The 22931-nt window shown below is 51.5% G+C and overlaps 1 protein-coding gene across 6 annotated transcripts in view; it reads left to right on the plus strand.

Annotated features, from left to right (window-relative positions):
• GLIS3 (GLIS family zinc finger 3) overlaps nt 1–4617 on the plus strand; it is a 438156-nt gene extending 433539 nt beyond the window's left edge. For all 6 annotated transcript variants that reach the window (XM_082694388.1, XM_082694389.1, XM_082694391.1 and 3 more), the window contains one exon: nt 676–4617. In XM_082694388.1, the coding sequence (XP_082550514.1) occupies nt 676–812 (137 nt within the window). In that variant the 3' untranslated portion in view covers nt 813–4617. The remainder of the gene's footprint in view (nt 1–675) is intronic.
• Nucleotides 4618–22931: the final 18314 nt, after the last annotated feature.

Genomic DNA, 22931 nt, shown 5'->3' on the forward strand with positions numbered 1-22931 from the left:
GCCGTGTCCGGCCTGGAAACGGCTCAGCCCGGCACAGGGCCGCACCCCGTCCTCTTGACTGTACCCCTGGGAGGTGTCTCCTCTTCAGGTTCCTCTCCAGCGCCACGCCCACCGCCCAGGGGCGGGGCGCCGCGGTGTCCCCCCCGGACTGTGGCAACAGCCCCAGCCTTCCAGCAAGTTCCCCGGGACAGCTCTGTGCACCGTCCCGCCCCGCTTGGACCGCGCCGCGCCGAGCACGGCCTTCCCAAAGGGAACCACAAACGAGGCCCCCTTCCTCCTTGAACGCTTTAGATGGTCTCCAGCGGCCGAAGCACTAAAGGCTGCCGCCCTCACGCGTCTGCTGACACCTGCCGCCCCGGAACCTGCCCGGGCCGCCCCACCCCCACCCCCGTCTTTGCACCGTTTCCTCCTTTTAGAACGTTCTTTCCCTACCTCTCCATCTGTGAAAATCCCATCTTTATGACTCACCTTCAACATCGTCTCCTTTTTGAGGCCCTCCTTGCCCTGGCCGACAACACTTCACCTCTGCTCAGCCTGCGTTTCGTGCCAAGGCGCGTTCTGGCCCTCCCGCCGGCCAGGCCGCCTCCCTCCCCGCGCAGGCGCCGGCGGACACGAGCGCGCATGCGCCACGTGCGCACGCATGCGCCGCTGAACTTCCTGTTCCTTCTCTTCCAGTGTATGACCTGCCCTCGGCGTCCTCGAGCCTCTTCGGGGAGTCCCTTCGCAGCGGGCCCGAAGACGCCACGTTCCTGCAGATCAGCGCGGTGGACCGCTGTCCTAGCCAGCTCTCCTCTGTCTATACGGAAGGCTAAACGCTCGCCTGGCCTCCGCCCCCGCTGGCATCCAGAACCTTTGTGTCGCTTGTCGCCTGTTCCTTTCCCGCCCTCGTGGACTGCGTGGGGAGCATGTCCTCCCCGTGGCGGAGGCTGCAGACTCACAGCTGTGCCTCTGGAAGGCAGGGCGGGTCGGGGCCGGGCGTCGCAGGAATGTGTGCCGCTGCTGCGCCTTCTCTCTGGGCCTGCTGGTGACCAGCAGGACTGTCTTCTCAAAGGGAATCGAGAGTCGCTCGCCCGGACGCCTCTGGCTGCCGGCTGTCGGCTCAGAGGACACCAGTGAAATGATGCGTGTGTCCACACAGTCTGGGGACCACCCTTGCCCAGACTCCAGATAGGGAAGGACAAGCCAGATTGCCAGAAGCACAGTGAACTGCTCCCCCACCGCTCACCATCCCCGCTGGCTCCCGCGAAACCAGGCACCGAGGGAAACCTGCCGCCAAAGCACAGCGTGGGCTCGGCTCCTGGAGCAGCCCCGGCTCCTGGCCCCGGCCCCAGCCTGGCAGCCCCAGGAGCGGCCGCCTCTCCTCTCACCATGCCCGTGCTAACCAACTGCTTTGCAATATTTCTCCAAAAGCAAAATAAGAAGGTTCTGTGAAGCACAGTCCTTTGAAAGGCACTACAACTTTTTTATATTCCAGCAACTTATCTTCGTTCTTTTATTTTTAAAGACTTGTTATTTACGTCTACCTTTAAAGGAAAAAAAAATTATATATATATATATATAGTGGTCTGTTCTTTGGATACAAAGAATTCTTGTAATCACCCCAGTCACGTCCATTTTGCCACCGCTGTCGCTGGTCCTGGCCCCACCTGGGACAGTAGTTTCCTACTTCACAAAAGCCACCTGAGGGACACGGGCTGAGCCCAGCCCCCTCCCCGGGGCTGGAGCAGAAAGGGACTCCACCTCGAAGACCTCGTTCCACGGAAAAGATCGCTCGACTGCTTGTGCCATTGCCTCCGCTGGGCGCTGTGCCGAGTCGTCCTCTGTAGAAGATGGGAGAGCAGGGCCCCCCGAGCTGAGATCTTGGGTTCTCTCAGAAAACCAGACTAGAGGTGCCCGATGTCCAGTGATTGCGCACAGCTTCTGCTCACCTCCTTTCGGACACCTGCTCACCCGTCTGTCTGTCCCTCCCCCGCACTGTCCTCTCCTCCTCATTATTCTCACCTCCTGCCCGTCTGCCTTCAGTCATGCCCACCCGCCCTCGCCTGATCAGCCCTCGCAAGGTCGCCCTGAGGCAGGTAGAGGGAAAGTTCAGGGAAGGTAAGCAGACGTTCACTTTTTTCCTGAAACTCTCATTCGAGGGCCTGGAATGTTCCCAGAGCGCTTGGTCGTTTGATAGCAACCCTGAGTAGGGAGCCGCTTTCTGGGATGTGTTTACAAAGCTCTTAAAAAGATCTAAAGTCTGACCCGTAGGCCCTAAAAAGTAGGCAAACCCCAAAGACACGGGGTAAAGCCTGATACTCCAGGACTGTCACATTTCATTTTCTTTCCTCTCGTAAAATCAAACAGTGCTCTTTTCCCCCCTGAGATCATTACAGTCTCCAGGGAGGGTTCACCGGCGCGGTGTCACACTTGGGATCTGGGGACCCTTTGTCTCCCGAGAGGCAAGTCGTTGCAGTCGGGCTGCACGGCTGGACCTGATCCCCGCGTGCCACAGAGTGAGGGGACTGACGAGCCACACCTGGGGGCCGCTTTTCCAGGACCCGCGGTCAGTCCACTCCCTCGGACTCCTGAGCTCTGATCTGAGAAAGGCCACCGTGCAGGCGTCCTGCTGCACAGGAGGGAGGTCACTTGCTTTACAAAACTCCTACTCTGCTTTGCGAGGGAAGGCTCCCAGGCTTCCCAGTCTGCAGGTGGGCTGCCAGCGTCCTTGCAGACTCGGTGGGTTCTGCCCCTTGGTCTAAACCAGGACACGGGCATGCTAATGTTGCCGACCCTCGTGTATCCTGTGTCCCCCCTGGAAAGGGAGGCGAGTTCCCGTAGCCTTAGACAGCGAACGTGCTGGGCCTTAAATAGGGACGCGTCTCTGAGGAGCTCAGAATGTACTTCCTATTTTGTGTGATGAGGAGGAAAAAGATGAAGAGCCAGGGGTTTACTGCAGTGGCGGGAGCCCTGCCTTGTGGCTTTGTATCGCGTGAAGCCTCAGGCATTCTGGATGTCACTTCCTCTCTGGCTGGGGGAGATGTTCTGCCCCAGTGTCGGTCTGACCCTGGCCTCCGGCAGCCCCGCCCCTCTCTCCCCTCACTGCTGCTTTTGGGGCGTTGCGGGGGAGCTGCACCTGCAGGGCCTCCTTCCTCAGCAGGAATGGAGACCGGCCCGGAGGGCACTGGTGTGAGCAGAGGGAGTGCGCGGGAAGCGGGGCCCAGTGCGGCCTGCAAGCTCGTGTCCCCTCACGTGGCTGTCGGTGTTTCCTGGTGGCTGCGGCTCTGAGCTCAGCTCTCAGGGCCTGACACGTTCAGGTTCCTTGGAGATGGCGCGGGCTGTGTTCGCTTCCAGAATCTCACCCGACCTTCCGATGAGTCCCTTGCTGGCTTTCACATGGCACAGGGTTCAGAGATGCCATCATCGTGTGTGCAGTAGTGAAAGTAGAAGCTTCAAAAAATTAATTCCCTTCCATTTCCTGGCCCTTTTCTACTTGGTATATAACCAGCCATTTTCAAAAACATCCTAGGAGAGATTGTCATTCCCCCTTTTTGAAAAAAACAAAACAACAACAACAAAAAACAAAACTGGTGCTTGCGAAAATACACACAGCCCAAAGCCAATTATCCCATTACAGTAAAAAAAAAAAAAAAAAAAAATCAGTCTATCGAGAGACATTTCATTTGCAGCATCGTCTTAATTCCCTAAAGGGACCGCCTCAAAATGTCAGCTGTAATTTAGCCGCCCATCAGCTGCTAAACATTATTAAGGATTGCACTGGTCCTCTGGGGTGTCTCCCTTCACTAAACCCCATTTCCCCCAGGTTGCATAGGTGATTCAAAAGCAGACAGAAGGCCTTCAGAGGACCCACTGATAGAGTGGAGTGTTGGTGGTGTTGTGTTGTTTTTAAATTCCCTGCTGTCAGGCACGTTCCTAGGTTAGAGCAGAGGTAAAGGGCCAGCTCCCCCGCCCAAGAACCTTGATCCTCAAGTCACCTTGAAGTATCGGGAATAGTGACTGTAAATGTCCAGTTTAATTATTTGGTATTTTATTTGACTGTTTGTGATGTGTTCTAGCAGCATTTTGGAATGGCACTTTTTGTTGGTGGTGTGGGATTTCTGCGGTTACTTTTTTTCTTTTTCTTTCTTTTTTTCTTGCAATGGATAAAGCAAAAGAAAAAAAAAAAAAACACCAAAAACCAGTCATTGGAGAAATGGCGAATGTAAAAAAGACGAGATTTATTGTGTACAGACAGAAGACCATCCTGTGTAATGTTGCTGACATAAAGCACTTTGGGGGGGAAAGTGGAAATCTGGTTTCCATAAATCACACAGACTCTTGTACATGGCTATACACTCACGTAGAGAAATGAACTGCATATATCATACTGGATATGGGGCCGATTTTTCTTTCGGGGCACATCTGGTGCTTATTGTCATAAATCTTTTAAAGAATTAGGTACACTTTTTTTCTATTAATATGTATAGTTTTGTGATTTGTCACAGTTATGTTTCGTATAATCATAAGTTATTTTGTCTTGTTTCATGAAGTCCTTTTTTTTTTTTTTTAAATGTCAAAAGTAAAATGAAGGGATTGTGCCCTTGGTACAGAATAAAACTGGAACTGGAGAAAACCGCCCACCTGCCTGAAATGCTCCTTCAGCCTGGCCTCCTGAAACACAATGGGAACACCCTAGGGAGGGGTTGTTTGTTTTTTGTTTGTTTGTTTGATTATTGTGTTTTGTTTTACCATAAGCCTCCTTCCTGTTGGGATGGTAATTATAATGAAAAGCAGATGGGGGGGGAGGGCAAGTCCAGGGCCAGCTTTAAAATGCCGCATTGCTTTGGGCCAGAACTGCCGCCTGGATTTAATTATAGATATGAGGACAAAATGGCAGTAAAAATGAATGTGTCCCCGAATCCTTTACATGTTGGGAGTGTCCATAAATAAAACATGAAGTTTTATTTCATCAGATTTAATTAAAGCTTTTATACATGTTTTATTGGTTATTCTATTAATCCGCTTCACAAACTGGATAAATGTGTGCTAGGGTTTGGGGTTTATTCGTGCCTTCTCAGTGCTGTGCTACATCGTGCCTCAGAAATGTTGCTAAGTGCTGGGTCCCTCAGGTGAGGGCATTACAACCCCACTGGTTAACGGGGATCAGGCCTTCTAAGCCTTGTTTTCCCAAAACCCTGCAGAAAAAGACACAAATGTCTGCTACCTGGGAGCTGATAACCCGATCTTTGAAGTCCTTTGATTGTCTGAAGGAGAAAGGGGCAGCTGCCCCCTCTGTGCATTCTGCAGGCTCTGGAAGGCCTCCTGACCGATCGGCTGCCATGAGCCTCCTTCCTCAGCTCTCATCACCGGAGTCAGCGCCATCAGGTTGGGGGAGAGGGTGGACAGGGCATCCTCACACCTGGCTGACCCGCAGCCAAGCCCATCAGCCTAGAAAAGATCACGTTCTCCCAAGGATCGTTCTGGGGATATTGACTGTCTTTTGCTACCTTTTTAAGACCTAAGCTACGAAGCAGTAGAGATGATGGGTCTCCCTCACCTTGTCTGGCCCTTCAAGGAAGTGGGGGGTTGAAGGCAGCAGATCCCTGGGGTTCAGAGTTTAAAGATAGAAAGAGAACTGACTGACAGACTCAGGGAGCTTCTCTGCTCCCTCAACAAGGAGGCAGCTGGTGGGAGTGCGATCATACCCAGCGTCTTAGGAAAACAGTTTGGCATTAACTGGTAGAATTGAAGACACACGTTGTCCACAATCCACCAATTCCACTCCTCTCCCTCTCCAGAGAGACTCCTGCGTAAGTCAGCGACGGTTCAGACGCAAGGTGTTCGCAGCATGGCTCGTCTCAACTGGCCCCAAACTGGAAACACCCCAGCTGTCCACCAGCGACAGTAAAACGAAGAGACGGACTAGGCTAAAGCCATAGAGCAACAGGCCAGGCAGCAAAGGCGGTTACACACACTCTCAGAGCTGAGTCTCACGGACTAGGCTGAGAAAAAGAAGCAAGACACAAAAGCAAATGCATGGTGTTCTTCTATTTATATGTGGTTCGTTCAAGAGCAAGCGTGACTCATTTACAGAACTTAGGTGGTAGAAGTATCACAAACAACAAGGAACACGTTATCACAAAGGTCCAGGTACTGATTAACTGTGGTCAGGAGAAAAGGACACATGAGGCCTTCGGTGGAGCTGACCAGCACTGTTTTATTTGTTGACCCACTTGTTAGGTTAAAAAGGTACCTGCTTTTATAATTAACTGTGCGTGTGTGTATGTGTGTGTGTGTGTACGTTTATATATATTTATATTTTTATTTATTTATTTTTTTGTTAGCTTTTAGTTCAAGTACCAATGAGAGCCAGGCCTTCCATCCCCTACTCCAGGGGTCTGCACACTTTTTCTGCAAACGGCCAGATAGGACCTGCTTTAGGCTTTGCGGGCCATATGGTCTCAGCACTCTGTCCTGTCGCTCGAAAGCAGCCACAGATGACACGCAAACGAATGGGTGTGGCTGTGCTCTCATAAAACCGTGTTTGTGGGCACAAGTTTGAATTTCACACAACTTTCAGATGTCATGAAATATTTGTCTCCTTTTGATTTATTTCAGCTATTTAAAACTGTAAAAATCAAAAACATTCTTAATTCCCAGGCTGTGCAGAAACAGGGAAGGCAGCAGGCAAGATTTGTCCTGTGGGCCATAGTTTGCTGTCCCTCTCGGACTGAGCCACGTCTTCCAGCACTTTCCATAAACACCCACGCGAAGAAAACCGCAATTCAGACCCTCTGCCGATCCTTGCATTATGCAGGCTCCTGTTCCTAGAGGAAATTCACGAGCTCTATTGATGAAGCTTTTCTTTGTTTAGATTCTGGGTCCTGCTCCCCAGGATACAGATGAAGGCTCAGAGCCTGGAGTGCCATTCGACTTGATCTCTGGATTTGAAGTTTTTAATAAAAGGAACTGGGCATACAGACGTCTGTGGGAATTGGAAAATGAGCACCCATTCTTTCCAGGCTAGCCAAATATTTGCTGGCTCTTGGCAGTCCTAGCCAACATTTTCCTCTGCAATGGTGAGAGGTTATAAGCGATGGGAGACTTCATTTTTCTCAGGCCATAGCTCTTATAAGAAGCCAGTGCTGTCTCTCCAAACCTGCAGGGTCCTCAGGGGGAGGGGAGTTGGGGTTTTACATTCAAAGACTGTGCCAGGAAAAGCTCCTCCCCTTGCTAAATGTCTGTGCCCCCTCCAAGCAGCAAGGAGGGCTGCTGCACCAGCTCTGGCCCCTGGTTCCCCTATGCCTCCCTCCCTAATCGTCAGACTTAAGGGTTCTTGCCTCTCACGGTGCTGCCTCTCAGCTACTTGCTCTAAGAGAGAATGAGACCAAATTCACCCAGACAAAAGTGTCTGCTGCCCTTTGCGTCTCTAACTTACGGTAAAATTGACAGAGTCAAAAATACGGTGACTCGTGAGTCCCAGGTTGTTTGGTGAATCTTGGCATGGACTAAACCCTCTTTGGCAGGTCTGCCCAGGGGTTCCAGGTGCCTGGGCTTGTGTGTTGTGTATGGTTCTGATAAAGTTTCTTGGGCAAAATAACCTGAACTTCATGAAGAGAAAACCTAGAGAACGTCTCTTCCAACCTCATCTTCTACAGAAGAGGAAACAGGAGCTCTTTGATTCCTTAATGCGGGCATGCCCTCCTCCATTCATTCATTCATTCAGTGGACTCTGTATTTATCGTGAACCAGACACAAGAGGCAGAAGTGGTGCTTTTCCTCACAGAGCTCACAACCAGGGCCGTTCCAGAATCACCTGCCCAAGAACATTGCCTGAGGGGCCTGTTAAAAATGCACACCCCAGAGCTACTGAGCTGGAATTTGTTGAGTAAGATGGAGGCATCTGTATTTTTAATAAGCTCCCCTGTGGTGGTCTATGCAAGCAAATCGTGGTGTTGACCCCTTGATAGAGTGACAGCCATTTAACAGGGCAACACGGTTGCACAAGAGTGGAGCAAGAGAGGGGCTTCTAATCCCACTTGGGAAGACAGGAGAGCAGGGCCAGAGCTTCCCAAGAGAGGGGGTAGGTGCCCGAGCTGGTCCTAAAGGCCAAGTGAACCTTCAAGAAGCAAAGAAACAGAGAAAAGGTAGGGCAGGCAGGGCACAGAGTGGGTTCAGAGCCTCAGGAGAAGGAAGGTAACTCACCAGGAGGACCCTGTGGGCTAGCTTGAGAGCTGGAGAGGGCCCTGTCTCTGGGCTCTGAGTGACCCTGCACTGGCCCCAGAGCCCCAGCTCTTCCTGTGTCAGCCTGCTGAGCTCCAAGAACTGTTTTCCAAACCAGCAAGCTGGTGTGTCTACCAGTTACTCTGCAAAGAAAGAGTTCCATTGCCAAAATGCTAGGAGGATGGTGGATCAAAGTGACTTAGATTCTTTACTTCAGGCTCTGTCAGAGCCTTTGTGCATTTTGAGTCTTAAAAGAGCTTGAGGATGAAGTCTATTGACCATGGGACCCTTTTTCTCAAAAGTGCCTGCTAGCATTGCCGAAAACACTTTGGTGGGCCCTCAAAAACTTAAAAATACAACTACCATATGATCCAGAAATTCCACTCATCTACTCAAAAGAATTGAAAACAGACTAAACATGGGTATTTATACACTAGTGTTCTTGGCAGCATTATTCATAGTAGCCAAAATGTAGAAAGAACACAAATATCCATCAGCTAATGAGTGGATAAACTAAGTGTGGTCTGTGCCTACAAAGGAAGGTTCTTCAGGCTTCAGAGGGAAACTCTGACAGGTACCACGGCGTGGATGGACCCTGAAGACATTATGTAGAGCAGGCCAGGCACACAAGGACAAATCCTGCACGGTTCCATGTGGAGGAGGTACGTAGAACAGGCCGATTCACAGAGACGGGGAGTAGAATAGAGGTTACCAAAGGCTGGGGGAAGAGGGAAGGAGGACTTACTGTTCAGTGGGTGTGGAGTTTCTGTTCAAGAAGATGCAAAAATCCTGCAGTGGTGATGGTTGCACACCTCTGGGAATGCACTTTTTCTCTGAAGTACGGTTGACACACGGTGTCCCCTTAGTTTCAGGTGGACAACATAGTGGCTTGACAAGCCTGTAGGTCCTGCGACGCTCACCACCAGTGTGACTGCCATCTGTCACCATACGACGCGGCCACAGCACCACTGACGGTGTTCCCTATGCTGTGCCTTCATCCCTCTGACCCATTCATTGCACCCCCGGAAGCCTGTGTCTCCCGCTCGCCTTCCCCCATTTTCCCCTCCCCACCACCCTCTCCCCCCCAGCAACCACCAGTCTGTTCTCTGTATTTATGAGTCGGTTTCTGGTTTTTTGTTTGTTTCCTTGTTTTGTTTTTTAGTCCATATATAAATGAAATCAAATAGTACTTGTCTTTCTCTGTCCAACTGATTTCACTTAGCGTCATATCCTCTGGGTCCGTTCGCGTGGTCACAAATGGCAAGATCTCACTCTTTCTGGTGCCGGAGGGATACTCACGTACACACACATGCACACCGCATCTTTCTCCTTTGCTCCGTCGATGGACACTTGGGTTGCTGCCACATCTGGGCTACTGGAAATAATGCTGCAGTGACTATAGGGATGTGTGTGCCTTTTACAATTAGTGTTTTTGTTTTCTTTGGGTGAATACCCAGTGGTGTCATTCCTGGATCCTATGGTATTTCTATTTTTAATGTTTTCGAGGAACCTCCACCCTTCTTTCCACAGAGGCTGCCCCTGTTTACACTCCCAACAGTGCACGAGGGCTCCCTTTCCTCCAACATCCTCGCCAACCCTTGTTCCTGCTTATCTTTTTGATACTAGCTGTTTTGACAGGAGTGAGGCGATCACTCATTGTGGTTTTGATCTGCATTTCCCTGAAGCTGAGTGATGCTCAGCATCTTTCCGTGTGTCTGTTGGCCATCTGTGTGTCTTCTTTGGGGGAAAAAAAAAGTCTATTTAGGTCCTCTGATCATTTTTTATTCAGATTATTTTTTCGGTGTTGAGCTGTGTGAATTCTTTATATATTTTGGATATTAACTCCTTGTTGGATGTATCATTTCTGAGTATCTTCTCCCATTTGAGTAGGTTGTCTTTTCATTTTGTCGATGGTTTCCTTCACTGCACAAGAGCTTTTTATTTTGGTGCCATCTCAGTAGTTTATTTTTGTTTTCGTTTCCTTTGCGTGAGGAGATGTATCTAGAAGAAGTTTCTGTGGTCGATGTCAAAGAGGTTACTGCCTGTGTTCTCTTCTAAGGAGTTTTATGGCTTCAGGTCTCATGTTTAGGTCTTTAATCCATTTTGAGTTTCTTTCTGTATGTGGTGTGAGAGTGAATGTACTTGATGTCACCAGAGTGTACCCTTAAAAATGGTTTAAGGTGGTAAACGTTATGTTAGGCCTACTTTAGTACAATAAAAAGAGATGATGTAAACAGAGCACCTAAGAGGGTCCCTGACACCTAAAAGACAATCCAAAAGGGAAGCACCTTGTGGTGTCAGCGTTTTTCAAGACATGTTGGGAAGGTGGCTCTGGGACAGGTCAGAGCGGAGCCCCCGATGGGTGGCCATGGCGCCTGACTGGTCGGGAACACAGAGAAGGAAGAGAAGCTGAAGGAAAGAGGGGAAGGTGGTCCTGAGCACCAAGCACTGTGCTGCCCTTAATTTTCAGGGATGGAGTCCGGGAGAGAAAGGAAAGAGAAGGAAGCGGCCGGGGTGTTGGCGCAGCTGGAGGAGGAGGAAGCGAGGGAACTAGAAGATGGATAAGGAGTAAGACCGGCGCAGACTTACCTGACCCGGTGGGAGCAAAGTCGGAAATCTGGACGTTGTTCATTCATTTAACAGGTGTTTACTGAGCCCCGGACCCCACACTGGGTGCCAGCTACCATTCGGGGCCCTGGGGATAGTGCAGAAAACACACAGTCACCCTTGTCCTCAAGGCTGCTGTTTCAGCCTGGCTGTCTGAAGGGTGAGGCTCTTGAGTATCGAGGGTCGGGCGCTCCGGGGCACAGATGCTGAGACAGAGTGGGGAGGGCAGCATGTTCCCCGGAGAATGCCACCTGCAAACGGAAAGGGCCAGAAGCAGGGTCAGGCGGGGGCGCCATCAGCCTGAGAGGCCAACCAGATGGAGGCTCGGCGGAGGCTCGGCAGGTGCTCTGGGACCCAGACGGCTCTTACCCAGCAGAGGGGCTCCTTGTTGGGGGGAATCAGCAAGGCCATCCTACCACTCCCTCGCAGAAGCCCCCCACCCTCCTGACAAGACTGCATCTTGGTGGTCACTGTCTCGGGCATTCGTTGGCTGAGATCCCTCCGGAGAACCTCAAAGCTAACGAAGACTCTGAAGAAGTTAAGGGCGTCAGCCCGGCACACACCCCGTGCCTGCCACACGGGCACTCGGGGAAACATGGGTCCCACGTCATTAGATTCCCCAGTTTGCCATAGAGAGGGTACTGGGCATATGCACTGCCAAGGTCGGCCTTTCTCGGAAGCTCAGAGTACCCTGAAGTGTTCCCAGATGCCTCCCTGGTGTTCTCCTGGGGCCACAAGAAAAGACATGGGTTATCTTTGAAAGCGAACAGGAGGCTCTCCTGCACCAGCCCCCGGCTCCGGACGTTCCAGCGGCTGCCGCGATCATCTTTCCTGGGCTCGCTTCTGCTTCAACTTTCAAAAGGCCACATTCCTGTCCCCACAGAGAGTTCATGTCTGAGGTCGAGGGCCTGTGAGGGAAGAAGCCCCTTTTGGGCTCCAGGCCCCCAGGGCTGCCCACGCGATCCAGGGCTCAGCCCCTGAATGCTGTCCAGCCCTGGCGCCACTGGGATGCAGTGTTGGTGGCCTGTCCCAGGCCAAGAACAGGAAGCCTGGGCTCCTCTGTTGGCTCTGACATCATTTTTCCTCCGCCCTGACCCTTCCTAGGGCTTCATCCCTCATGGAGACTTGACTGATCTGTGTTGAGCTGTCACTGGGCAGGCCTGCCCATGGCCCCTGGCAGAGCCCTGCTCTGGGGGACGAGTTGGGGGGAACAGATCCTGGGCCTTTGCTCCATTCTCTTTGGGGTCCACCTATCTGGCTGGGCTCTGACTGCCGGGGGTCAGCCATTCAGCCTGGAGCCTGCCGGAGGCCGCGTGGTGGAGGCAAAGGGCATTGGGCGGCCCAAGACCAGGCTCTTGCTGGGTGACTGTGGCCAGGTCCCTCCTCGAGCTTGGGAGGAAGGTGACCTGGGAATCCACTCCGTTTTCACCACTTCGGCAAATGACTTGACCACTCTGGTCTCGGTTTCTTCATCTGTTCAATCAGGATCCTACCGAAATGATGGGCTTTGGGGGATCTCGGGCACTGGTCACATGGCAGACCTGTCATAAATGTTGATTTCCCATCCCCCCCTGTAAAATTCTAAGAGTCGAAGCAGACGACCCAGACGGCTCTGACGGGCTTCCACGCTCGCTCGGCTTCCTCTCTCAGCATTCCCTCCAGGGTCCGGGACGGGCCTCCCTCTCGGGTTGCCCCCCTCCTCAGCCCAGCTGGGTCCGTTGGAAAGCGTGCCATGAAACCGCTGTCCAGGCCGGGAAGGGCTTTGCTTCCAGAGTCCGTCCACCTGTTAATGTTTCACCAAGAAGAAGGATCCAGGAAGTGACCTGCGACAGGATTGCCTTCGGTGCTTTCCTGGGACAGGTTCCAGGAGGGGGCCTGTCACCCTGAAGCATGGCAGCCTTGGGGACCGTGCGGGCACATGGGGCTGCCACTGCCCCCAGCAGACGATACCAGGACGCCCTCTCTGGGCCTTCCGCTCTCTGGGCTGCAACCTCAGGACCCTTGCAGAGTCGGGGGAGGAGGCCAGGAAGGCCCGGCTTCAGAGGGGGAGGGGCCACTCTGCTGGGCCAGGATTTGCTCAAGTGCTGAAGGGAAGATGATTGGAGAAACACAGGCTCCAGTGTGAGGAGATGCGTGAGTGAACTGAGACACTAACCCAGCTCTGGCCTTCATTCTCTCTCCCTCGCCCTCTCTCCTTTCATCTCTGCTCATCTGTTCCATCCTGGCCTGGCTGTTCCATCCCGTCTAAGCAGGCTGCTCTGCCCCTCTGATGCACGGAGCATATGATGCCCGTCCCACGTTCCAAGGCTTGCGCTCCACCAGCCTGAAGACGAGAGAGCACACCAGCCCGTCTCTCTCTACATAGATAAGTGGATAAATATAGATGGGTATGTATGTGTCGATACAGACATACGGAGATACATCCTATCAATCTGGACTTGAAATCCCCAAAGAAGAGCTTCTAAGATCCCCCACTGTGGCCCAGGTTCCCACCCCGGGTCAGATCGCTGACTCCCAGCCCTTGATATATTCCGGAACTGGGCTCCCCGGATGAGCGAAGGGCAGTCGACGGGGGGTGTCCTCTCTGATCTTGGCAGATGCTCTAAGAGGCCCCCAGAAGCCTAGCAAGGGGGCCGCTCTGACAGCCACCATCATGACATAACCTCAGGAGGAAGCTAGCTGCAGGCTTACCTGTGCCGCGAGGGAGCGCGTGCTGGCCCACAGCCACCCGGATGCTTCTCGGAACCCTGACCTCACCGACGGCAGGGTGTTCCTCAACAGCCAGTTCTCCCCTTCGGAAATGAATAAAATTGCTTTCAGAGAAAGGGTAGGGGGTAAGGTTTGGAGAAAGAGGGCATGAAATTCACTGCTGGTCGATTGGGCTGTCTACCTTCTCTAGCATTTTCTATCTAAACCGCGTCTGGAGCACAGGCGTTTGTGGACTAAGGAGTGGAAGGTGCTGGTGCTCCGTGGTCATGTCCGTGGAGTGCGACGAAAGTGGTTTGGCAGCTGCCTTCCACTGGGAGGGAATGTTGGAAACAGAAATAACACACAGTAGAGGGGGAGGGGTATTGAGACTTCCCTTCTCACCGCCCTTGCCATACGTAGGGCAATGGAAGCTTTTCTCTGTTCCTCCCAGACAAGTCAGGTGCCACTTGGACAGATGTCCCCGTCCCTGCCTACTGGCTTTACTATTGCTGGTGTGTGTGTGTGTGTGTGTGTGTGCAGGAAATCAGGGGAGACATTTTCATGGAGAAAACATTATTTTTAAAAAAGATTTTATTTATTTATTTGACACAGAGAGATCACAAGTAGGCAGAGAGGCAGGCAGAGAGAGAAGGGGAAGCAGACTCCCTGCCAAGCAGAGAGCCCGATGTGGGGCTTGATCCCAGGACCCTGAGATCATGACCTGAGCCAAAGGCAGAGGCTTTAACCCACTGAGCCACCCAGGCGCCCCAGAAAACATTATTTTTGTTGATTTCTCAAACCTGCGGGGTGCGCATAGGTGATTGGGGAGGGAAGGAGGTAAATGCAACCTAGGTCCCTCTCTCCATGACGGCGCTTACACGCATGACGCCCACACTTCCGTGGGGATAAGCTCAGGCCTTTCCCATGTGCCCAAATCCCGAGGCTGAGCATTGAGAACCCCGTAAAGCTGCTGTGACGTTGAACGAGGGGACACAGGGATTGGCAGACTTTAATGTGCATTTGAATTATTTGAGGATCCAGGGAAAACACAGTTTGTGAGTCAGTGGGTCTGGGCCAGGACCTGAGTCTCTGCGTTTCGAACCAGCCCCTAGATGATGCTGTCAAGGCTGACCAGGACCCACACTTTGAGAACCAGACAGAGACACCTACATCGAGAAGCAGACATGGCCCCACAGGCCAAGCTGCGTGGGTGTGCAGACAGTGGCCACACTCGCACACTGGTTATTCCCTTGCACATCCCGGTCAAGGCCATCACTTGCTTCTCAGGAAGGAGAAAGCGAAGACTTGACTATTTCCCCATTATATTTGGGGTCACCTGCTTATTTCATTACATCCCACGTTACCTACATGTTCAGAATTTTCTCAAGTTTCGGTTAAGACTTCCAGCAACACACTGAGAACCTCTGTATTTTTGCTTGCACACACAACAGACTATGTTTAGCCATTCGCTAGAGCTGTGTTCTTGTGTGTTTGTACAAAACCATCTCCCCCTCCGAATGGCAGACGAGCTCTACTTAAAGGGACGTTAGCCAATTTCTGACATATTGCAAAGCTTAGTTCTTCACATCTCCCAATATCTATTATACTTCATATTCTCAGCACTCTGGGCCCATCCTATGTAAGTGGGTGCACCCATCTCTGTGCTCTTTCTCCCCATGTTTCCCAAATCGCTGCCCTCAATGCACCAGGAAACACGGAACCAAATGAAGGGATGAGAAAGCTAGGGTTGCTCCATTCCCATGTCAGCCTCTGCTCTGAAGTCTTCCCCCCACATGTGTGCCCTCCCCCACGCCTGCTGCCATTTCTGCAGAATTAATTATTCTGTGTCACCCCAGGCCTGGAGGCATGACCTCCAGGAGGACCAGCTGGAGTTTATTATAGTTATTTACGAATGTCTCTCCTACTCCACCATCTTGTAAGCTCCTTGGAGAGAGAGCTTGCGGCTTAACTTACCTTTCTGTCTCCTGAGCGCGACAGAGTGTTGGACCCAGAAAAGTTAGTTACTCAGTAGACTTTGTCGGATCGAATAGGATTGAATTGGCGTGGACTGAATGGAAGGGCAGGGAAAAAATTCTTGCCGAGTTCTTTGGAGAAAGTAGGAATTATGGCTTCTGGAGCGAGAATGGGACAGGAACAGAGATCTAAAAGGCAGAGCCGTGGGGAAAGCCTGCCGGGGCCGAGGCCACAGTCCGTTCAGTCTGGCTCGGGTGCGTGGAGTATGAAGGCACATCGAGAGAGGCAAGCAGGAGACGTCCTCGGGGCTGTGCCCCCCCCCCGCCATAGTTTCGAATCCATCCTCTGGGATCTGGAGAGGCAAAAAACTATTTTAAGCCAGTGACATGATGCTCTTTGGCTCATAGACAGAACCCTGGCAGCGAAATAAAGGACAGATTGGAGCAGATTGAGACCAGAGGCAGGGATGTAATGATCGAGACCCTGGTCCTTGGAGGGTCGGGAGGATGACGTTCAGGGCTCGGGGCAGGTCTGCCAATGTGCCTGCACCCCGGGTACCATCCGAGCGCTGCCCAAAGGTGTTCAGTAATTTTTGCGGGACTTCAAGAACCCGCGGGGTGACGTTTGAAAACCAACCAACATGGGCCTCTCCTCCAAAGATATGTGAGATTTATTTTGTGTTAGAACCCCGTGCATTCATTTGAGATTCTGGGGGTGGCCATGATGGCAAAATGAATTTCCCATCAGCCGGCTTGACTTCACTTCCTGCCTTTTATGAAATCTATGTAGAGAGAAAGCAGGAGACTCCCCACTGGGTTCTGCGTTCATGTGCATCTGCCGTCCAATTTACAGCTTGTGAAGGAGGTGTTAATTAGTTGGCAGAAGCACCTGAACAGGGAGTACTGGGTTGGCTGAGGGGGTGGGCAGGTCCCTGGCACTTCCTTCTTCACAGAGGCAAGAGAAAAGAAGAAAGGAAGCTCACATTGCTGTCCAAAATGGCTCCCTTCAAGCCAAGGCAAGCGGTGCCATGGTAGCCGGTCCCTGTCTTCTCTGAGAAGGGAGTCTATTTCTGGATCCCTGGGATGAATATCAAATGCTTGTAAGAATTTAAGTTTTACCTTCATATACTACTTTGGATTTTAAAGATCTGCCCGAGCAACACGGCTGAGCGTTCTGCTCTTGAGGAGAGTAATATTAGCATTGAAGAAGGCATATGACGAACCCCCCACAGGAGGAAGAGAGCAGAGAACATGCCTTCCAAGAGAAAGGGCAGTGAGGTGGCAGCCAAGAGAGTCTTGGAGGCAGAGGATAGGGAAGGGAAGTCGCAAACCCACGTGCAGGTGAGAGCATATTTCATTTGCGGTCAGCTCTTTAAAAGTCGGGGGCGTTGAAGGGGGTGATTCCAGGCAACCCTTTGGTGAGGGTAGCATGAGGCTAACTAAAGACCAGCTCGGGCTTTGCACAATCTGTATGCCCACGGCACTCATCAAATCTCTGCAACTCCAAGTGAACAAAGGGTTGGTGAAATGAAGACTGACACGCAGTAAAACATCTTATTTTTATTATTATCATGCTCAATTAGCCAGCATATAGTACATCATTAGTAGTAAACCACTTTGCAAGTGGCACAAAGGGGCTGCCGAGCAGGGCAGTGACCTGCCCACGGATACTGAAGGGATCCTAGCTTGAACCCCGAGGAGGCCCGTCACTGCGTGGCTGAGACTCACACTCGCCGGGAGTTCCTACCGACGGCGCGCAGCCACGGGGCCGAAGACACAGTGTCAGAAAGTCAGAGGTGCTCATGTTCCACGGTCGGAGAATCCACGGAGACCCCTGACTTCCCACTCCGGAACATGCCCCGAGCCCTCCTGGCGCGCAGCTCGTGCCGAGGGAGTGCAGAGAGGGGAGGGCGGCCTCAGGTGAGCGCTCTGCACACTCCGCAAAGCACCCTATGGGGGCTGCCAGCCAACCAGGCTCCGGAACAATGAGAGGAGAGACCCCTTCCATCTGGCCACGGGCCAGCGGCACCTGACTGCTGATGACGCCGAGGAGTCCACACAGAGAAAGACAAACAGTGGAGGAAGACCAGCGAGAAAGACAAACGCGGGCGGTGTCTCTGGAACATCAGAGGGCTCCGAGCTCCGAGGCTTCCTGCGGCAAATCCTAATTAGCCCACGAGGAGACAGAACACAGCGTGTTTTCCGGACACGCACCCCAGGGGGAGAGGGACCCATGAGGTGTATAATTAGAAGCAATTAGCAAGGGCTGGAGGGGAGCGAGGTAGAAGGCGGGACGGGCTTATTGGGAAATCCCTGCCCCCCCCACCCCGGGAGCGGTGGGGGGCAGCTGGCGGAGGGAGGGCTGCTTCTGCACCGGGTTCCCCACCTGGGGCTCTGTGCCCCAAAGCTGGAGGACCGGGCACGGGGCAAGCAGAGATTTGCTTACTCACCAAGTCTGTTCTCGTGCGCTGTTTGAATCCCACCCTCTGCCCCTGGTTTTGGACCAGTGTGACCCCCAGTAGATGTTCCATAACACTGACTCGGGAGAAGATAGGGGGAAATGAACTCGTGAGGGAAATGCACGCATGTCGTGTCCACTCTACCCCCTGCGTGAGTTGCGAGGGTGTTGGTGGACTCAGGGCAGGCCACCTTCGGTCACGAATGAGGCCTTGCTAGTTGTCCTGCGCGAGCCCCACGCAGCCCAGAGAACCCAGCAAAGGGAAACGGGTGATAACGGCCACCGCTTGAGGAGTCATTAGGTGTTAATACAAGATAGTCCTACAGGTCTCTGTGCACAAGACATGTAGAGAACGTTGGTTCAAATCCAAGATCCACGCCTCACTCTCCGTGTGACCCGAAGAAAGCCATTTGGTCTGTCCCGAGTCTTGGTTTTCTCGTCTGCAAAATGGACCTATAGCTGAGGCAGGCTGGTGGGAGTTCGTATGATCCTGTCCTCAGCTGGCTACAGTCAACAACCTAACGCAGCAAACTGATAAATTCACCTACCCCAGTGTATGTTTCGGAATCAGTTTATCTTGGGAGGCTCCCCACAGCGCTTGACTGCTCAAAATTGGACATTCCAAATGTAGGAGACTTGGGGAGATTTTTTTTTTTTTTTAATGGCCAAGGTAGGCCTTTGGCGATGCCTACTTTTTAAAGATTTTCAAGTAGAAATTACTGTGGCTGGGCTCTATGGTGTGAAACTTTGAGGCCATTCACCTGTTTTTTAGAGTATTCCAAGTTAGGGTTTTTTCTCCCATTTTTTTCTTAATTACAGTAAAACATATATAACATAAAATTTAGCCCTCAGATCATATGAAAGTTTGCAGCTCGGTGGCACAAAGTATCACACAGCCGTCCCCACCATGCATCTGCAGACCTTGTCCCCAAACTGAAACTGCCCCCCATTCAACACTAACTCCCCCTCGCCCCTCCCCAGGCCCCTGCCAACCACCCTCCCACTTTGTGACGCGATGACTGACTACTCTGGGAACCTCACCCGAGAGGAGACGTACAACACTTGTCTTTCGGGGGGCCGGTTTATCTCACTCAGCGTAGTGTCTTCATGGTTCATCCGGGTCGTCGCAAGAGTCAGAAGTTTCTTCCTTTCCAGTCTATTGTATAGACAGATCACATTTTCGCTTATCCGGTCGTCTGTGCACGGACCCTTGGGCTGCCTTCCCCTTTTGGGTGTTGTGAATAGTGTTGCTATGAACCTGGGTATGTACCTAATTTATTTTTTAAGAAAAAGATTTGACTGTGTTCATGGTGTTCTTTCTTTGAACACCTCTGAGAACAGCTCGGCTGCTTTTCCCTCCAAACATAATCGGGTCAGATTCTCAACATCTCACCCAAAGAGAAGAAGGGGAAGGGGGAGAAGGAGGAGGAGAAGTAGTTACTGTAATCCCAGGTCAGCCCACTGTGGAAACGTAGGAATTTACAATTAATCAAAAAGCACCGGACACCTGCAGTCCAGGTGATTGTCAAAGTATAATCCGAGATTTAATGCAGCTGGGCACCCTTCAAAAGATCAGTTGGGAAACATACCCTCGCTACAGGAGAGCTGCTTGAAAGTTGACTCTTACAAGATCTGTAAGATCTTACCATCCCAATAACTGTATGGTGTTAACTCTCCATAGAAGTGATTTCTCTGAATTCCTCTTTGGTGAAAAGGCTTCTGTTTTTCTTACCTGTGGTTTTATGAAACTGTGTTCTACTTACTGTGTGGATAGCATACAGGATGGACTTCAGTCCGTGCTCTCCTTAGGAGAACCCGTGGAAGACATTGTTTTCAGGTGTTAGTCTCAGTTACATCTTCCTGGAGCTACTGGGTTTTTGGCTTTTGTTTTCTTATGAGCACAGAATTGTGTAACAAATTGTTCCTGTCATTGCTTTGGCTACTAGGAAGCTTGAATCCAAACTTGCTACCCACCTGTAACCAAAGACATGGAAACATACAACATAAAATTTGTGTATTAAAATCACTCTGGCTTTGTCCCACACTCACCATAATTGTCTCTTGGCCAGGATTTTCTCACTTATTCCTTGTAGCTGTTGTGTTTGTGTAAATTACCAAGGAGGGGGGAGGGTATTTGAAAATGAGAATTTATCATTCCAAATTCTTGGCTGCAAACAACAGAAATCAATTCTAATTAGCTTCACCATAAATGAATTGATGAAATAAGGAATTCATGGGAAGGCCATTAACCTAGCTCACCCAATTACTGGGGAGATTGGAGAACATAGTTCCGGAAACAGGCAGAATCCCAGAGGAGCAGGGCTAAGGGCACTGCAGGGAGAGTCAGGTGAGATGCTGCTGGGGAGGGGAGGGGGCGGAGGGAGAGAGGGAGAGGGAAGGAAGGGAAGAGATGGAGAGAGCATAGGAAAAGCAGAATGAAAGAACCAGTCCAAAAGACAGAGAGCTGGGCTCAAACTTCAAGGAACAGCGCCTTCAACCCCACTGCTTCCCCCGTGGGAAAGCCAGCCATGGGGCATCCTCTTATCCCGAAGACAGTCTCAGAGGCTTGGATGAGTCCTAGCCGACTGCGAGCCCTTGGTCCCTTCCATAGCCACACACACACACACACATCATCCTCTGCAGGTCAGGCTTCACCGAAGAATGCTGGAGCAAAACGGAAGATCTCACTTCACATCCCCAATCCCCGCCAGTGTCTGCATCCACCTCCGGGTTTTCCTGACGACCCGTCTGAGCCGTTCTCCTCCTTCTCCTCCTGACACACCCCCCACCCGCCCCTGCAATGCTCCCTTCTAATCTCTGCTCCCAACTTGGTAAACCCAGGGGGCTCTGTTGGGTAGAACCACACTGCTTAGAAGGCAGCTCACTGACCCTCTGTTGACCCTGAGCGTACCCTACACAAGGGCACCAAGTGGCTTACAGAATACTCTTTCACTCCGTAAAGGGCTTTAGAAGAACTCAGCTTAATACACTTCTCCATCTTCTCGTACAGAGCATCCCCTCCCTCGGTGGCTGGGAACACCACTCGGCACCCCTTCAGTCCGAGAGGGACGCATCTGGAACCACCGTGTCGAAACAGTCTCAGACAAACCCCGGGTCAAGGGTCGTCCTGGAACACTGTATTGGTCCAGCGGAAGCTTTGGACCCTGCCCGCTTGATATCCTGCACAGTCCGCAGGGAGCGTATGACCACAATGGGCTACTCCCGATGCAAGCAGAGAAAAAGGAAACGAATCTGAATTTGTCCGCCCTGTTCCCAAGCGAGAGTTTGCTGACCAGAGGACTAGAAGATGCCCTCCCTTCTGTGGGCAGATCCCCAATATTCTCTTCCCGAGTGGGGATCGCAGCATGAAATCTGTACAACTTGAGGTTACCACGTCCACTTTCATGCTCACCGACTAACCTTCGCGTTAACGCTCAGTTTCCCATGTAGACTTTCAAATCCGGGAAGGATACGCTGACCCGCCGACATGAACACCTGGGTTCCCCCCTGGCCTATTTGAAATCTTGCTTTAAATGAACACATTGGTAGGGGGGCTTCTGTGAGTTTCTGAGTCTAGTCTGTGTGAGATAATCCTCTCAGCCCACTGACCTGGGATTGCACTGAGCCAAGCCCATCTGTCCATCTGCGAAGACGAGCATCCCCTGTGATGCTCGAGGCCGTCCATCCCATTCCTGCCACCCTGTGAGGTCCTAAGGAGGTCGCCAACAAGACTTTTGAATGATGACAACACTTACCATTCATTCAGCACTTACTGTATGCTAGGCATTACTGCATACACGTTGGTTAAAAAAAAAAAAAAAAAACAAAACACTAATTTAATCCTCACAACATCCCATTGTACAGATGGGAAAACTGAGGCACAAGGAAGTTAAGAAGTCTGCCCACAGGGTAGAGGCAGGATTCAATTCCAGGCCGTCTGAGCTTGCACTCTGCAGTGTTAACGCTATGTTGGCTCCGAAGACTGATGACGTTTTTTTATGTTTTGAACAGACTGCAAACAGCACACCTGGAGATTGTTCACAGGAAGATACTGGACAGAAGCTCTGTCTAGTGGCTTAGGGTATCTTGATGTTGGAAAGCAAAGCAAAACAAGAAACAGGGAACGAGGGTGCCTGGGTGGCTCTGTTGGTTAAGCAACTGCCTTCGGCTCAGGTCATGATCCCGGAGTCCTGGGATTGAGTCCCGACTATGGGGATCTGCTTCTTCCTCTGACCTTCTCCCCTCTCATGCTCTCTCTCACTCTCTATCTCAAATAAATAAAGAAAATATTTTTTAAAATATTAAAATAAACAAATAAGTAATTTTTTTAAAAAAGTGGAGAATGACAAAAACCCAACAGTGTGGTACATGCCAGATTGTTCTGCAGAGTGCCCTGAAGTCGTGTCTTCGGCGTGGGGACTGACCAAGGAGACTGAGTCTGAAGTCCACACGGATGTTGCAGGATCATTCCAGGGGAAACGCTCCTGAATTGGCCCAAATGATTTTTCTAGACTCCCGCCTCTGCACGCACACCTAACACCAGTGACTTGTGATGCCTGCACTGACAGACTGACAGACACCACACGGTGCTAGGGAGTGTGGAGAGTGAGCTACCAACATCAAGCTTCCAACCAAAGGAAAGAGGACAACAAGGCGGACCCTTCAGCCAGGGTCTCCTTCCTCAGCTGTCCTCCTGTGTTCATATGAGTCAGGCATTCTGATTGCTAACATGCAATACTGCCCACTTTGACACATCAGCAGGATTTACAGCACCCGCTGGAGTACTGTTGGTTCATCATACACGTTCTTCCTTTGCTCTCCTACAAGAGAAGCCTGAGCATCCTCTAAGAACTTCAGAGTTGGAGCATGATGGGTTCCCACCATGATTCCCACAGCTGAAGTCCAGAACAAAGGCAGATGAGGGAGAAGCCTAGGTTGGGATGTCCCCACCAATACTGAAGTCACTTCTTTCAAGGGAACTTGACAAAAACCAGCCATTCAAC

The sequence above is a fragment of the Mustela nivalis genome, assembly GCF_964662115.1.
Source record: "Mustela nivalis genome assembly, chromosome: 13".
Classification (NCBI taxonomy): Eukaryota; Metazoa; Chordata; class Mammalia; order Carnivora; family Mustelidae; genus Mustela; species Mustela nivalis.